The sequence below is a fragment of the Galleria mellonella genome, unplaced genomic scaffold (assembly GCF_026898425.1).
Source record: "Galleria mellonella isolate WM207_F2 unplaced genomic scaffold, CSIRO_AGI_GalMel_v1 utg213, whole genome shotgun sequence".
Lineage (NCBI taxonomy): Eukaryota > Metazoa > Arthropoda > Insecta > Lepidoptera > Pyralidae > Galleria > Galleria mellonella.
Genome location: NW_026442039.1, coordinates 5703024 through 5719686, shown reverse-complemented (window position 1 = coordinate 5719686; position 16663 = coordinate 5703024). Strand labels below are relative to the sequence as shown.

General features: G+C 31.2%; 3 protein-coding genes across 3 annotated transcripts; 1 reads left to right on the top strand and 2 right to left on the bottom strand.

The window, feature by feature from the left end:
• Positions 1-85: 85 nt before the first annotated feature.
• On the top strand, positions 86-3623 carry LOC113514604 (nucleoporin Nup35). The gene is made up of 4 exons (XM_026898704.3): positions 86-423; positions 506-934; positions 1481-1661; positions 3211-3623. Exons 1-4 carry the CDS (start codon positions 270-272, stop codon positions 3320-3322), a joined length of 876 nt encoding a protein of 291 aa, XP_026754505.2. The 5' UTR covers positions 86-269; the 3' UTR covers positions 3323-3623.
• Positions 3624-3861: 238 nt separating this feature from the next.
• Positions 3862-7524, bottom strand: LOC113511477 (glucose-induced degradation protein 8 homolog). The gene is made up of 4 exons (XM_052894435.1): positions 7275-7524; positions 5829-6025; positions 5010-5207; positions 3862-4479 (listed from the first exon to the last, which is right to left on the bottom strand). Exons 1-4 carry the CDS (start codon positions 7426-7428, stop codon positions 4303-4305), a joined length of 726 nt encoding a protein of 241 aa, XP_052750395.1. The 5' UTR covers positions 7429-7524; the 3' UTR covers positions 3862-4302.
• Positions 7525-8137: 613 nt separating this feature from the next.
• On the bottom strand, positions 8138-16522 carry LOC113511479 (akirin-like). The gene is made up of 5 exons (XM_026895102.3): positions 16079-16522; positions 12836-13023; positions 11755-11880; positions 10472-10556; positions 8138-9345 (listed from the first exon to the last, which is right to left on the bottom strand). The coding sequence occupies exons 1-5, from the start codon at positions 16257-16259 to the stop codon at positions 9335-9337; spliced, it is 591 nt and encodes a 196-aa protein (XP_026750903.1). The 5' UTR covers positions 16260-16522; the 3' UTR covers positions 8138-9334.
• Between the last annotated feature and the right edge of the window lie 141 nt (positions 16523-16663).

Below are 16663 nucleotides of genomic sequence, written 5' to 3'. Positions count from 1 at the left end.
CGTGTGTGCCATATAATCGCCACTAGTAAGACAGAGACGGAAATGTTCCACCAGATACAGAGCTATACTATTCTACGTTCTGTCATTTATATCTGTCATTGTTATGTCAATCATCATATGTAGATTTTGTGCATGTTATATTTAAATTTTCATTTCAGTAGTAAAAAAATCAAAAGTACTTGTGAAACGGACTGGTTCCAGTTTTGAATGGAATTTTAAACAATATTTTGTTTTAGTTTTTTGTTTTGGGGATTACAACTGTTTCAAAAATGGAACCTATGACTCTGGGAAGTCCCACTCATTCTCCGTCAGGGAGCCCTAATGTAGGATATTTACCCCCATTTCTTTTAGGTGAAATTAATCCGCCAGCAACACCACGTACCAACAGTTTGTCTCCTACAAAAGGCCGAAGCCTTGCATTTGGTAAGTATTTTTCTCGATATTTATATAAATATTAATATTAACTTTAAACAAATTGCATTTAAAAAGTAATTATTGTGTACAGGTTCACCTAGTAGTCCAACTCAAACTTCAACTCCAGATCAGAAAATATATCGTCAGAATATGACCATCCACCAGCAGGCTTTGTACAATAACCAAAACATGTTCAGCAACATTCCAACTTCTCCCAACATTTCATATTCAAGTAAACCTAACGGTCCACCAATAGAGGATTTGTTTGATACAATCAAAAGCAATGAACCATCAAACAAGTCTATTTATCAAGATCACAGTTTTATTGGTTATGGTAATAGTTCTATGCTTCAAACTTCTTATGCCAGTATGAATGCATCAGTGAATAACCAATCACTAATGACACAATGGCAGGACAGTTGTCAGGAACAAGATGAGTACTGGGTTACAATATTTGGTTTCCCTCCTAATGCTGCTAATACTGTCCTCGCAAGGTTTAGTAACTGTGGAGCAATACTTGGTAAGTACATATTTTACAATGCTTTATTCATAATTATTTGTGTTGGCATTACTCGTGTTTTAAATTTAGAGATGTCTAATTAGTTTCAAATGGGGGAAAAGGGATTGTGAGTAATGGAGACTGAGAATCCCATTGCTAGCAATATACCCAACCAGGTCGACCTCCTCGCAGTTCTCCCTGGAAACTTTCATGGTTAATTCCTGATGAATTCATCATGATGGGCTAACTGGCCTGTTTTCATTCTCATCTATCACCCTTCACTGGTGCTCTGCCAGCGTATCCCGTTAGCGCAGGCAGGGTTACCATACCATCTTCACCCATCAAAAAAAAATAGTTCATATTTAATAGGAATCCTTATTTATATCATTATATTAATTAACAATGCTAAATTTACAGGAAAACAAATGTTTTAATGTTAAACTTAATATTGTCTGTAAATTATAGATTTATCACAGCCTTTATGAAGTAATAACTTTTATATGTTCTTTTATATTACACAATATCTATACTAGAAAGTGCCTTATTTCTATTTGACACTTTATTCAGATAAACAATATCCAACACAAGGCAATTGGGCACATGTAAGATATGCAACCAGAGCTGAAAAGGAAAGAGCCATGGCCCTCAGTGGTCGCCAAGTGCTGCCAGGTGTCATGGTAGGAGTGGTGGAGTGCAAAGAACCACCACGCATTGCTGTCACTAGCCCTGGAGTTGCAGCTTCTGAAAGGTATATTAATTCAATTGGCCATCAACATTAAAGCTTATTTTTTTTATACTATGAATGTGGCAAACAAGCATATAGTCTGTTGTGATGGTAAATTGTCACTATAGCCTATGGACAGCTACAACACTAAGGATGTCACATACATGTTACAGACCCCATTGAAATCTTAATAAAGTAAAAGCTTATTCATGCTTCCTTTATTCTCATTTTCACTAATTCTATATTTGCTGCTAAAGATTTCTGTATTCACAGATCTAATCAATACATATTATTAAAAAGGATTAAGTATCCTTTGTAAATATGTCAGAAAATAGACTAATAAAAAAGAAAAACAGTTTATTACAACTATGCCTAAAGTATGTTGTCAAAGCTACTGCTACTACTGCTGTATAAGCGGTTTGGCTGTCCATATTCACGGTTTCTGTATTGGCAGCATATTTACGGAATGTATACCCTGTGAATAAAGAGCTGTTACTGTACATCCTTTTTAAACTCCATACTGTAGTCTCGAGGAAAAACCTCAGCAGGGAGCTCATTTCATAACCTGACTTCATTGTAGAAACCTATCTAACCATTTAAGTTCTAGTATATGAGAATGAATTCCATGTTGATGATGAGTTGCTGATTTGTTTTAATAATTAATAAATGCCCCAAAAAAGGATGTAGTGTTTGTAGGGTTTACATGTGACTTTCTTTGTTTCTCTATAAATTCTTAATGCTTGAACAGGTCTAGATGTGTGATATTGTTAGAGTTACATCTGTCTTAGTGACACTGCCTATAAATATTTGAAAAGAGTTCTTTTTTTGATAGGGCAATTGTTTTTAATTTACAGAGTAAAATTTCTTTTATTTACTAAAAGCATAATTTTGTGGTATGAATTGCAATTTCCATTTCTAAATTAGAAGAAAAAATTCTATTCATAGATACCTACCAATATCCTACATGTTAGTCTTATCAATTTCTTCATGGACCACAATATAATTTAATATTTCAGACATTAATAATTTTAAAAACTTTTTTTAATACTGATAAATGATTTTGTAAATAGAAGAACTGTGTATTTTATACATATCTTAAGATAAACCTGTTGGTCTTAAAACAAGACCATGTACAATTGTACAGCTCATTGCTGACAGGGACTTTACTCTTATACCTTAGAGCCTGGTTAATCATGTACAGCGTAGATTCAGAGAGGTTTCCTCCCTTAAACACTCAAGTTATAGATTGAGCTCCTTGAAGAGGATTTTCCAAGAAATTACAGCATGGTATTATTAAAAAAATTAAAGAAGAGTAAAGAGGTTTCTTCAAGGTCGATAACATATGTGTAATGCTCTTGGTATTGCAGGCGTCTATAGGCCGTAGCCTTTGCATAATAACCTGCATTTGCAATTGCTTATCATGAGTTACCCCATATGCTGGTATGCAACCTCAGTGCTATAAAAAAGAAATGTAGCATAAGAGTCCCTTTTTCCAAGGCTTGTTTGGACAAAGTTGCAATACATTGCTATTTTAATTGTAACATAGGTAAATATGTATTGTATTTCATTCCAGGCAATCCACAGGGGCCAGGTCCCTGTGTCCCACCCCTGTGCCATCAGCCCCAGTACCACAGAGATCAAATGGCTTAATCTCCAAAGCTCTAGATTATGTATTAGGTTGGTGACAAATGCTCAACGCCAGATACTTAGCATATCGATAAACTTAGACATTAGAGTTAGTATTCTCAGGGAAATGTATGAATGAATAACATTACATCTTATAAGAGGTAATGCTATAGTGCAGCAGAAGGATACTCATCATCACATCGTAACATCATCATTTGTTATATTACATGTGCTTGTTTATGGTCAATATTCACCCTAAAAAAATATTTTAATTTTGTACATAACGTGGGCATATATAAAAATGTTGAATAAATGAAATATTGTCATCTTCAATTAAGGAATAAATATTATTTTATATAATTACTTGATTTTATTTCTAAATGTTACATATAAAACCTTAACTCTATAAGAAATTTTATTCTGACAACAATTTAATGTAATTTGGCTTAATGTATAAAATAGTTGAAGATTTAAAAAATAGTTATCTTGTCCAGAAACAGTATTTAAATATTTAAAACTTGAAACATGTGAAAGTAGAGCAGAATCATCATTGCATTCTGGTGATATTACATAGTTCACTTTTGCTATTTAATTTGAATGAAGCAACCATATTAAATAATGTAAACAATAGTGAACCCAACAACATCACTTTTAATAGTTGTTTTTTCACATTTGCGCCTTTCAACCAAGGAAATCTGTTTGGCTGAGTCACATAATATAGAATTTAGTTACTTAGACTATGTAATTTATTTCAACTTTTAATTATATTGGTTGATAATGTAAAAGATAACTGAGTAAATCTAGACTAGGCTAAGTAAGTCTCATAGTGATCTAAGATTGAATTATTCATAGTTTTGTCTCGACAATCTCTTTAATGTTACAATTGTTTATAATAAATTACTAGTTTTCGAAACTAAACAGGATATTCTTATAGCAAAATCATCAATATTGTTACAGGAATATTTTCGAGCTTTTGCTATAAGGATACAGGTCCTGAACATGAGGTATCACATCTATCCATTAATCTCTACAATATAAATTATTTTGGTTGTTCTATAGTAGCATTTGCTAGGTCAGTCATTTTCGGGTATTTGATGTTGTGCTTGTCAAGTTCACTCTGGGACCAAAGTATCATTCTTAGAAGGCTGCAGAGCTTAGGGTTGGTATATTCCTGATTCTCCATTTTCAGTATTGCCGCATTAAGTTCACTTGCAATCTGAAAGTATAAACAAATATAGTAAAATTTGTATAATAAATATTTTAAAGAAGAAATATAGTCTAAATGTCACAGAAAATAAAAACAAACTATTAAATAATAAAGTAATATAATATGAATATTATTAATAAGGTCTAACTGCAGTTGCTAACACAGCTGCCAAGTGTGGCAACTATTGACAAACCCCCTAATAACCGTCGCCTATAGACATGAGCAATATCATGGACATAACAGAGTATACTGTTTCGCCCATAATACCTCTATGCGTTGCTATTCCTGAGGACTCAGATGTTATTCCTCTGTACCCAGTAAATTCACGCCATATCCCACCCTTCAAACCGAAACACAGTCATGCAAATACAGCTGCTTCATGGTTGAAACACAAATGGGACAGAGGTACCCAAGCAATCGACTTTTGTACAAAGTCTCCCTTGTAGATTTTAATAATTTATTAATCATTGCCAGTAGTATATAAATCATGCAAACTATTATTACAATTAAGTAAAAGTTTGTAAGAAGTCGAATGGTACCTTCTGACTGTGTGAAGGTAGCAGTAAATCGGCAAAAGGTGATGCATGAGGATCAGGAAATGCGAGGAGTGCCAGTGACCTTTCTAGTTCTGTTAGTGCATTGTTATCATTTGCGCCGGCTTCAGCCAGGGTTGCACTTGCAAAGGCCAACGCTTCCTCAGCTCTTCCTGCTCGGATAAGTTCTAAAAGTTGAAGTTGCTGTAAAAAAATACATTATTTTAGAAATAATGAAGAGGCAAGGGAAAATCTTATTATTTATTTCTAATAATAATATATATTTACTTAATAGTATATAGTAGACATTCAGATAAATTACTGAAAATAGATAAGCTTTTCATAATAAACTGGAATGGTATTGTATGACTATTACAAAGATCTTAATATATTTTATCATGTTTAAGGTTTTTATATCTGTAAGTGCAAAAAAATAACAAAATATTCCTGATTTTGTGTTCCATAAAAAACTGATATCAATTGTAGTAAAACCAATTATTTTGACTTAAAAATTAAAGGACAGTACCAATTTTGAGTATATAAACCTTTCAGATAAGAAAAGAATTTTCGAAATTGGTTTATAACTGATAGAATTGTGAGGTAACAAACAAAAAAAAAATCAAATTAAGAGCCTCTTTCTTTTTTAAGTTGGTTAAAAAAGCAAGTACAGCCATAAACAAAAACTAGGAACAGGAAGTTTTGTATAACATTTTCTCCAATATTCTAAATGAGTACTAAGAAAAAATTCTTAAAACTAATGTGACTAAAAAATGACATTGCACTGAGCAGCCACATATAATAGCCAGTTCATAATCAAAAAGGTACCTGTAAGTGGAAATACAAGTATCGATCTGTATCCAACAACTCTGGATGGAGAGCATTAACCATTGCAATAGCATCAGGTATACGGCCACTCTGCACAGCCTCACGAATCATTATGCGCTCGTCAAGGGAACTACACAGTGCAGGTTCTTGTAAGCCTGCCTCTTGCTGAAACTTTAGGGCTGCTTCTTTGAAGCCCTCTGTAAAAGATTAAAAGATTAAAAATAAAAAGATTAAAAAAAAATTAGGTTAAATGACATATTCTAAATAGAAATAGATTTTAGATATTTAATTTACAGGGTACAGAACACCTGACACCTGACAACAAAATAACACCTGAGTCCTCAGGAATGGCAATGCATGGAGGGTATCATGGGTGAAACAGTATACTCTGTTATGTCCATGGTACTGCTTATGTATATAGGCAATGATTACCACTTTCCATCAAGTGGGCCGTTAGCTTGTTTGCCATTTTAAGTTACACAAAAAAAATTATCTTATAAACTTATCCACTTTCTACTTATATTTTTTCTTATATAAGTCATATGTTTATGCATAACACAAAAATGACTCGTTTGATAGTAAACAAGGTTACCATAGCGCATGAATGTCTGTAACACCAGGGATATATAATAAAGACTGAATGGATTTCAAAAAAATTTAATAAACATTTAATATATATTTTAAATCAACAGTTTATATGGGGACAAAGCTGTAGGATACAGCTTGTTAATTCTGAAGATGTTTAGATGTTTGTTCATTTTTACTTTTAGTGGTATGCCTTTTTCATTTTAATCTAAAATAGATATAATATGACAAAGTACATTATGTGAAACTTATGGTGCTGTTTATATCTATAGATTATAGTTTCCATCTTCCATCAGGTGGAATACTACTTTGTTCTTAACAGCAACATAAATACATTACAGTGGATAAATAGAAATAATCTATATTTAAATATATACTTTTGATTGCAAACACTTATAAAATGTTAATTTCTATAACCCCATTGTCAAGTTTGGAATGTTATTCAGTCAAGAATGAACAAGAAACAACAGTTACTATAATATTTAAAATATGTAATTTAAAAATGAGGATGATTACTATGTGATAGTTAATCTATTGTTTGTGTATGGTTATGGTTACCATTTTCCAATTTACCAGCTATTTTGCTAACCCTCCAAATAAAAAGTTGCTAAATGCTTGTTGCAAGTAGCAAGAAATGTATCTTTTCACACAAATAAAACACCTAAATACTTACATGTGAAAGTTTCACATTTATAATAGTAAGTAATGTGCAATGTCAATCTTTACAAATATCTGTGTTATATGTATGTTTGTATCTATACTATGCATACAAACTATTACAGAATTTTCTGTCTTTTATAGAACGCCACAATGCGTTATTGATTTTAAGTAAACATATTGCATGCTCGTAATGTTACATACCTGTAACTAAATAATTCATTATTAACATATTCATGTCCGTCCTTGATATTTGCAAGTCATCCGGTTTATTGCGATCATGGTAATATTTTCTCTCTTCTTTGTTACTGGAATTGTTCGAAGTATCGAAACTCATTTTTGGAAAGTCAAAAAGCATAAAAATATTTTCTATTCGTCCACTAAAACAACCACAGCTATAATTAATATAGCCTATACAATAAATACGTACATATGTCAGTCAATGTCAACGCACTCTTGTCTGATCAATATAAATATGTCTATTCTTACCTACTCTGTACTGCATGTTATAGACTATCTTTGGTTATAGATAATTTTTTATTTCAGATCGAGTCATGTCTAAATTTAAGATGAAAAGTCGTCTTTTTTTTCAATAGATGATAATAGAATGGTAACCCCGCCTGCGCTACCGGTATATACCGGCGGGGTACCAGTAAAGGATGATAGGTGAGGATGAAGCAGGTCAGTTAGCCCATCGTGACGAATTCAAACAGAATTGTTCAAGACGTTTTCCAGGGTGAACCACGTGAAGGTTGATCTAATAGGGCATATTGCTAGCAATGAGGCTGTCAAACTCTATTGCTAACAATCCCTTTCCTCCAGGTATTATTTGTTGATCATTACAATTATTTATCTAAGGTAAATAATTTTTTTTAGAATTTTTAAAGCAAACTAAAACAACAGGTAACACTTCTGTTTCCAAATACTTTTAGAATACAATTATTCTAAAGTATATGAAAATTGATTTTTTTTTCAACTTTGTACCCCCGACGATTTGTCCTGCAATCGTATCAACAATTGATGCCATTGTTATATTAAAGGGAATATATATAAATAAAAAAATCAAATGGGTGTTTAGCTAATTTATTTTCAGTTCTTAAACGCCAATAACCTACTAATAGTGAGCTGATAATACAATAAAAAAGAACTATCCTATTTTTTATTGAATAATGCTTGGTAACAAATTATATCCCTTTGTATTCAATAAAAAGTTACACTAACAATTAATATAAAACAATGTCCCAATAATGCACACACGAGCGCAAGTCTCCATCATCTTTACTGATAGCATCAGTAGTCAAGTACATTATTGAGAAAAAAATAACTTAAAAATGTAAATAAAGCTAGTTTATATTCTTCTAAAGCCATGTATGTATCAGTAAATGAGTAATTTTCAGGAAAATTCAGTAATTTATATCATTAAAGATCGTATAAATATGAGTAAATAGTATAAGTGAGACGAGTTCCAAACTGTCTGATACATGAGGCCGTCTTGTCATAAGAAATTATGTGTACGTTTAATCGACTTGCACACCATTCATAGACAAGAAATAATATAGTAGCATGATATAATATGAACTACAACTATAATTCGACAGTACTAAATATAAAATAAAAGTCAAAATTATGGCTAATTATTTAGCAAATGATCCTTGACGACAATTCTAACAGGCACTCTGCGTGATTTTATCATTTGTGTTAATTTTATAATTTTAGAAAATATACAAAATACAAGTAGACACTTGGCTCCAATATTTGTTTATGTGTAACACATAATATTTTTTTGACAAACCCGTTTCATTATGAATTATGGCTAAGCCCTAGGTTACGAGTTTCAGCCATTACATCACTCCGTTCACTCCCACTGTCGATCCTCAGTCTATGAACACAATTATCCAGCGAACCTTATCTAAAGCATTAAAAGCTAAATTCTTTTATGTGTGGCATGAACAAAACCGTGGAATTTAACTATTACAATATTGTGAAAATGATCCAAGGCTATTTTTATGGGCGTTCATAGAATCAGGAACAAAAACAGGTTACGAAAATTAGGGAACTATAGTTCATAATACTGCATACACTTTTCATACCGAGACTAGTCTGTACCGACTCAACAATATTATTCATAGATAAATTCCACAAGCAATCAATCACATGTGATTCAATAGGTTACTCTATTCCCGCATATAATTATTCACATATACCAAAATATGTTTGTCTTGATATATTTTGCAGTATAGACCGCACTGCCGTCTTCTTTATTATTAGGACAGATCTGAAATGTAACAATTTAAATTTAATTCTAGCTATTGAACAATAATTACAGTCAAAATGTTTACATCTGTGCTAACAAAGTTGGCTTGGTTCCAAAGATGTTATTCATGATGAATAAGTAAAGATTAAAATAGTATCACCTTCTCAATAACCAGAAACTATGTAAAAATGTAACCACGTGTAAATATTCTTACTACAATACCTATATATTTGTACTTAGACAAAACTTGTTTGTTTTGATAAGAAATTATTTTAGTATCTAGTAAATTCTGTTCAAACAATTGTTACAAGATTTATATCAATTCTGTAATAATATTGTGAAATTGTAAAAACCATATTACAAGATGAATTACTTTGTGTTTTTATGTACAAAGATCTTTAGGAATGTTTATGTAAAAATATACTCATGACTTTAATGAAACGATAGGGCATTCCAATGTAAGATTGGAAAAGAACATATTAGATTTGTTAAATGTTTTCTGCCACCATTCCAATTGACAAGTTGTCAAAACGGATTTTAAATTAATGAGGTTTTTATGATAAGCAAGCAGTCAAAGGTAGTGACACACTATGCTTTAGTATGAGTGTCTTAAAGAATCGAAAGGCATTAAGATGGCATTTTAATAATTTTCAAAGTTTTCAATTCTGGTTTTTGTATAATTGTAAACCATCCATTTCTGTTGTGTTTAAATAATATCTTTAAAATTGACTATTTTGTTGGCGGTTATTGGTGTGGTGTAAACGTCTAGTATGAAAACATGTTTGTGACAATGTAGACACACAAAACAGTGTTTCTAGCTTAAGGCATCATCATCATACCAGCCTTTAAGTGTTAACTGCTGAACATATGCCTCCCCTTGGAGTGTTTTGCCAGCAGTTGCTATGGTTGGCAGGCATGTTGACAACCGCAGTTAGGCTTTGGTGATTTTTTATGAGGGATGTTGCTGTTCCATCCTTTGACCATTATGTTCCCATAGTCGCCTTTTACGAAACCCATAGGAAGGAAGGGGAGGCCACATGCCCATACTGTGATATGTTAATCACATACATATAATATTATAGCAATTTTTTATGTAAGATCTTTGTTCTGGGTATATTTACTGAACAATGATAAAATGTATACTGACAGCTTGGGACGAGATCCTGATGCATATGATGTTCCGCATCCATTCCGTGGGGCATACACGTCGAGGGAGGAGGCCGGCGCTGCACCTGTAAACATATTACTCATATTAATTAACACAGATCAGTGTTTTTCAAAGTGCGAGTCGAGACCACTTGAGGCGTGAAAAAGCAGTGAAAAAACAAGTTTCGTAATCGATGTTTGTTTTAGATACTTCAATATGCATTATTTTTTTATTTAATAGATACCTAAATAGGAATATAAATACTATAATAAAATACATACAGGTTCGCAAGATATCATTACATACTAAGGGGGTCGCGCCATGAAAAAGATTGAAAAATACTGATATAGATTAACTAGCCACCTGCTTTGTCTTCACAATTACTTACTGATAATGTATCTTTATATAGGTGACAGAATTTTTAAAATCCGTCAAGTGTTTACTGACTTAACAAACACCAAAAAAAAATTGTAATATTAATTTAGAAATGCATGGAAAAGCGTGGAAAAAATATTTAAGATCACTAGTTTAAGCTTCTTCTAAAGCTAGAACTACAGATTGACATAATTGCAATAAGTATGGAAATAATGTATTCACAACTTCAATACATAATATTGAAGTTTTATTTGTTTGTGCATGTACATGCATTTGTTAGGGACATAAATGAAAGAAAAAAAAAAATCATCATATTAAATAATATGAGAAATTTGCACAAAGAAAGTTTGTACAAGTCATTTGCTCTGACAATATTTCAGAAACATTGCCAGAGCAAATGACTTGTACAATTCTTGAAATAATCTAAATCTGAATAAGTTGTAAGTAATTAAAATATATAAAATAAATCGTGTATGACACTTTTGCTGTATTCTATGCTCGTTCAAATGAGCCTTTTAATTTCCACAGTTGCATTATCATTTACACTGCAATCGTATTGGATTTATTGATTGGCCCATTAAAATTCAATCAAAAATAGTATGTGGGCAATTTATTATCAATCAACCTGTTTCCCTTAAATTATGTTTTAAATTCTAAATACTTTTAAATTTGTTAATTGTTCATTTTCAAATTTATATCATTTCTATAAGTTATTTTATAGTTATAGTTTTTCTTTGTTATGTATGACAATTTATCTGTTCATTAAAGAAGACACTTCTGAAACAGGTTTTATCTAGTTTTGAAGTCAGGGAATTCACAATTTAAAAGCTGTATGATTTATAGCAATTAAGAGATATTATTATTAGCATTTTGTCATTAACATTGCATGTATATGGTATGTGATGTACCTGATCAAGATTGAACCGCACGAAGGCGTCGTACTGCTCGGCGAGCTTGGTGCTAAGTGCAGACTCATACTCTGCCCGTAGAGCCGCCTCCTGTTCGCGCAACATCCTCTCGCAGATCATACGCACCTGTGCATTATGGTTAAAAATATATAGTATTGAATAAATTAATCGACTAGAATAAAAAGTAACCTATGCCAGTCTCTATCCCAAACAGTACACATATTATAAATATTTTGAGACTGGTTGAGCCCTAAAGGGCCAAATTTATTAAAATATTTGCAAAAGAAAAAATAAGACAAAGAAAAAAAGCTTTTCAATTTATATTAGTCACCTCAGAATCCATGGATATTACAGAAGAATTACTAAAAGGATTTATCGAGCTAGAATGAATAGAAATGTCGGTAGGGACCACTCTAGACGGATATATGTCAACCAAATAGACGACATGTCGAAGAAGGGTCAAATTAAAAATACGTATAACCAGCCAACGAGTATGAAAAGATGGATGAGTGTAGAAGAACGGAAAGGTTCGTTTGAATTGAAGCATTCAGCATTCCATTGTCTCTGCATACCTAATGGGAGACAGGCGTGACAGATATGTATGTATGTAAATAAAATATAGTAAAAATTATAAGCTACTAGTATTTTTAGTTAGTTGAAAATATTAATTTAATTAATTTTCAAGCTACTGACATAAAAATTTTAATATCCAGTGAAATAGAGTAAGGTTAATTCATTGTAGAATGATAAATAATTAAATACTTAAACATTTATCTCTTATGTATATAGATTTTAATATGTTAATGTATTCAATTAAGACTTCTCATTGCACATCAAGGTGCCATTACTGATAAATAAAATGAAGTAATTCATGGAAACTGCCTACCAATTTAAGCTTCTGTACCACCTAATAACCATTGTTGCTGATTTTTTATGATATTGTCACCATCAACCAGCTGACTTGACTTCACCCTTACCTATCACCGCCTCATTGCTACCCCAGCTGTGTAACCTGATTTTATAAGACACTTTTCCTTGGAAAAAAAATACATACAAAAATATATACATATTATACACATACCTGTTTAAATGTGAACAGAGCGCGATTGTGAACCTTCTGTGAGTTGTGCGTGGAGTGGTGAGGAGGCGAGCAGTCGCCCTCGCTGCCGCTGGATGACGAACAAGAAGCAGCGGCGCCACTGGCGAGCCGCAGCTGCCTGCGGCGCTGCAACCGCTTGATTTCGTCGCATATCTCTTGTGCCATACGTTCTGGGAAATGCCAATCACATTATTAATCCTACTGGGTTCTGAACTTGTTGGTAAAAACATGCAATCTATGAATACCAGACCACCACAGATGGTTTACCTAGCAACTGCAATTTTTGTTTTGTAATTTGACAGTTAAAAAAAATTGTATTTACTTGGTTAGTTGAAAACAATAATAATTTTACAGTTCATGGAAATAATCAAAATGTGTTGTAAAAAAAAAATGCATGTTAATTCTGTAGTATGGTATGGCTGCATTTTGTGGTAGCTTTCCCTATTGCTGCTATAACGTGTTGGGATAATTTTTTACCTCTGATTAGAAACTCGAAATCTATTGCCTTGTTTAAAACAAAATTTAAGATATTTCAGCTAGAAAATCAAATTTCCAAGCCAATCAGCTATACTCTATATAGACTCTATCCATCTCCATATATGTGCTTATACATACATATTTGACATTAATAAATTATCATCTATCTATTCAATAAATGAATGTACATATATATAACTACATAGAACCACATTAGGTTACATACATAGATCATCACAATGCAAAATATCAAATGATGATTATTATCAATGAATATTAATGTCTACTCAGTACTACCATCATTTTAGTCATATATATACCTAAACATGTTTATTTATGTATTTTCTTTTTATTTAACATCATAATTGTTTATGTTTCTGTTATTGGTATGCATCAAATAAATATTTTACTGTCTTTCTTCATTCTTTCCAATAATATTATTATGAATTTTCAATTTACAAGAATTATTTTATGAAGAATTAAAAATTTTAAAATACACCTAATTGCCATAATTTTTCAGAATAAATATGCTGCAACAGTCAGTTGAGATGAGATGACTTGACAAAATTTATAGTATAATACATACTTTTTATATATATTACTAAATATAATAATATTTAGTAATAACATTTTTAATTTATATTGAATACCATCTTTACCTTGACATATGGTCATAGTCGTAAAATACTGACGGATCTGATGAAGACTATATATAAAGATCCGTCAGTATTCTATGACAACGACGATATGTCAAACCTATATTGATGAAGACAATAACACTTTATTTTAAAGAAACAATGTATTTAATTACATAGATGAAAGGGACCACAAATTAATGAAGTATACTTTATAAGTGTGTTCTCCAAGCTATATCCTAACATATGCTTTATGTACTGTCAAACAAAAGCAGAGCCATAACAAACAGCATTTATATATAATAATAATACAAAAAAATATTTCATATGAGTCATAAGTTCATTTTATACACTATTATCTTGAGAAAAACAAGCCAAGAATATCATTCACAATGTGCCTAGCCAAAATAATATATATTATTAATTAGAATTCATTAATATAATATGATGATTCCTGGCATTTCTTTTGAATAAATGAGTATACTTTATTTGCATTATACAATATAGGGAATAAGCAAAACAATTGATAAATGTAACGATACAGTTGTATAAGTACAGTAAGGCGGTCTTATTGCTGAGATCAATCTTATGAAGACAACCTTAGGGTAATGGACTAATTGTTGTACAAGTAGGTATGATAATATTGTATCTTTTCAGTGTAATAATTGAAAACAACTTGAACAAATTATTATGAAGTTTTTGTGTTAAATGATTATGTAATTATTATTGGAAGCTTCCTTTTTTCCTCTATCTTTGCTTACATGGAACTATTTAGGTCTTGTTCATTTTTTAATTTTTAGTAAATCTTTTTTTTAATTATATTCTCTTAACAGAGTCTGATAAAAGATATACCAATTTTTAAATAAAACCTACTAGACTGTAAAATTTTGTTCCTTTATTTTTCCTTCACAATATAAAGACAGACTTATATATAATTTAAAAGTAACTAATTTTTACAAGAATTCTAAAAATTCTGAGATTTTTTTGATGTCTTGTTTTATTTGAGCACAGACAATTAACATCACTACAAAGATCAGCCAATATTGTTTACCCAGTAAGTCAAGTAAGAAATTCAGAAAGTAGTTATTTAAGAAAAGGTTACTTAAAAAGATGTTCTACATTACAATATTCATAAAAAGAAAATCCTAAAAACCAATTTTAAATGTTGATATTTTTTATAACATTATTATAAAATAAGAATATAGCAAAAAGCAAATAAAAGCAAAAACAAATTATTTAGTAAATTGAGTTTTTTTTTAATAAATGGGATGTATATTTACATTTCTCTAAGCATTGTTTTTTTTTTTATAATTATTTAAATTTTATGTAAATTTAAAATTTATTGCAAAAAAAAAAGACAAAATAGCTTATTGATAACAAAAATAGGTTATTTTTATAAGGGGGCAAATTTCCAAACATTTCTCTACACATTGTGTTATGTTATTTGTTCTCATAGTTCAATTATTAGATATATAATTTACATATAATCACTTTTCGTACTAAACACATATATTAAACAATCTTAACATGACTTTTTTATACAGTAAATGAATAGTTAAAATTAAAATGTTTACTAAATATGTCAAGTATAAAAGCGAGATTATCTACTTAATTAAAATTTCAAAATAATGCATATCTCATTATACCCATTCATTGTACGACTATGGTAGGCGTGAAAAACCTACACTATCTTTGAAATGACATTTTTTGCTAGTTTTTTCAGCTGAGTGAACAATCATTTGACACCACTGTCGTATTGCCAAATAGGCAGAAACCGTGGGTTGCAGCGTCAATTCTCCCCTCCCATTCACGTATTTCAGCAATATTCACCATATTAAAAAAGATCAAGTCGGAATTCAACGCCATTTGTATTAAAAGAAAAATAAAACAGCAAGGAAAAATCCACTCAACGGCCTGCGCCCATCAACTATCTCGCTCTGGCATGATAAAATTATGCATGTAATAAAGAAACAATGGCGATAGATAATACAGCTGATTACTATACATACAGTGATTTCAATTATCTTTACAGACAAATTACTTATCCTAAAAGTCAATACCCGTATTTAAGACGATTTGACTATTGAGATAGGTAATATGTATATAAACAAACCTGGGGTCAATTTCGCAGGTGCACTAACGGACTCGCCAAATGTTGAAGGTCTACTTTCAGTCATTTTCAGACCTGGACTTGTATTTGAAGTTGCAGCATATGGTGCACATCTTCGCCTTTTAGCAGGCAATTGAGCCATGGACTCCCAATCTAAATTTCTTTTAAGAGTAGCACACGCCATTTTCTTTTTACGCCCAGCGAATGTCCTCTATACACTAGATACAATATTTGGGATTTCGAATTTTTCTCACAAAACCAACAAAACAGAAATAATATTAGTATTAAATAAAAACAACCGCAACAAACTAAATATAATTAATTATAAACTGTTAACTTAAAGGATTTCTACAAATATTACAGATTATTTTAACGCTGATGGTTCAGCTAGTTCTGTTCCAAATCTAAAAATCCGGCAGGGACTCATTTCACTATGTTCAATTTATTTTGACATATTGTTGTTATAAAACAGTTTCACCAACATCACAAAGAAAGTCATAGATAAAAAATACGGTCCACGTAAAATATAAATTATGTATAATCAACTCAGATTTCCCTTTAGTCCTTCGTAAACGGTCAATATTACAA

Excerpts from the sequence above, each read along its gene's own strand:
- LOC113511477 (XM_052894435.1), bottom strand. The coding sequence starts at position 7,428 with ATGCTTTTTGACTTTCCAAAAATGAGTTTCGATACTTCGAACAATTCC. Across the intron at positions 6,026-7,274 it reads AATGAATTATTTAGTTACAG|AGGGCTTCAAAGAAGCAGCC; the intron begins GTATGTAACATT and ends AATCTTTTACAG. Across the intron at positions 5,208-5,828 it reads ACTTGTATTTCCACTTACAG|CAACTTCAACTTTTAGAACT; the intron begins GTACCTTTTTGA and ends ATTTTTTTACAG.
- LOC113511479 (XM_026895102.3), bottom strand. The coding sequence starts at position 16,259 with ATGGCGTGTGCTACTCTTAAAAGAAATTTAGATTGGGAGTCCATGGCT. Across the intron at positions 13,024-16,078 it reads ACCTGCGAAATTGACCCCAG|AACGTATGGCACAAGAGATA; the intron begins GTTTGTTTATAT and ends GGCATTTCCCAG. Across the intron at positions 11,881-12,835 it reads CTCTGTTCACATTTAAACAG|GTGCGTATGATCTGCGAGAG; the intron begins GTATGTGTATAA and ends CATAATGCACAG.
- LOC113514604 (XM_026898704.3), top strand. The coding sequence starts at position 270 with ATGGAACCTATGACTCTGGGAAGTCCCACTCATTCTCCGTCAGGGAGC. Across the intron at positions 424-505 it reads AGGCCGAAGCCTTGCATTTG|GTTCACCTAGTAGTCCAACT; the intron begins GTAAGTATTTTT and ends TATTGTGTACAG. Across the intron at positions 1,662-3,210 it reads GGAGTTGCAGCTTCTGAAAG|GCAATCCACAGGGGCCAGGT; the intron begins GTATATTAATTC and ends ATTTCATTCCAG.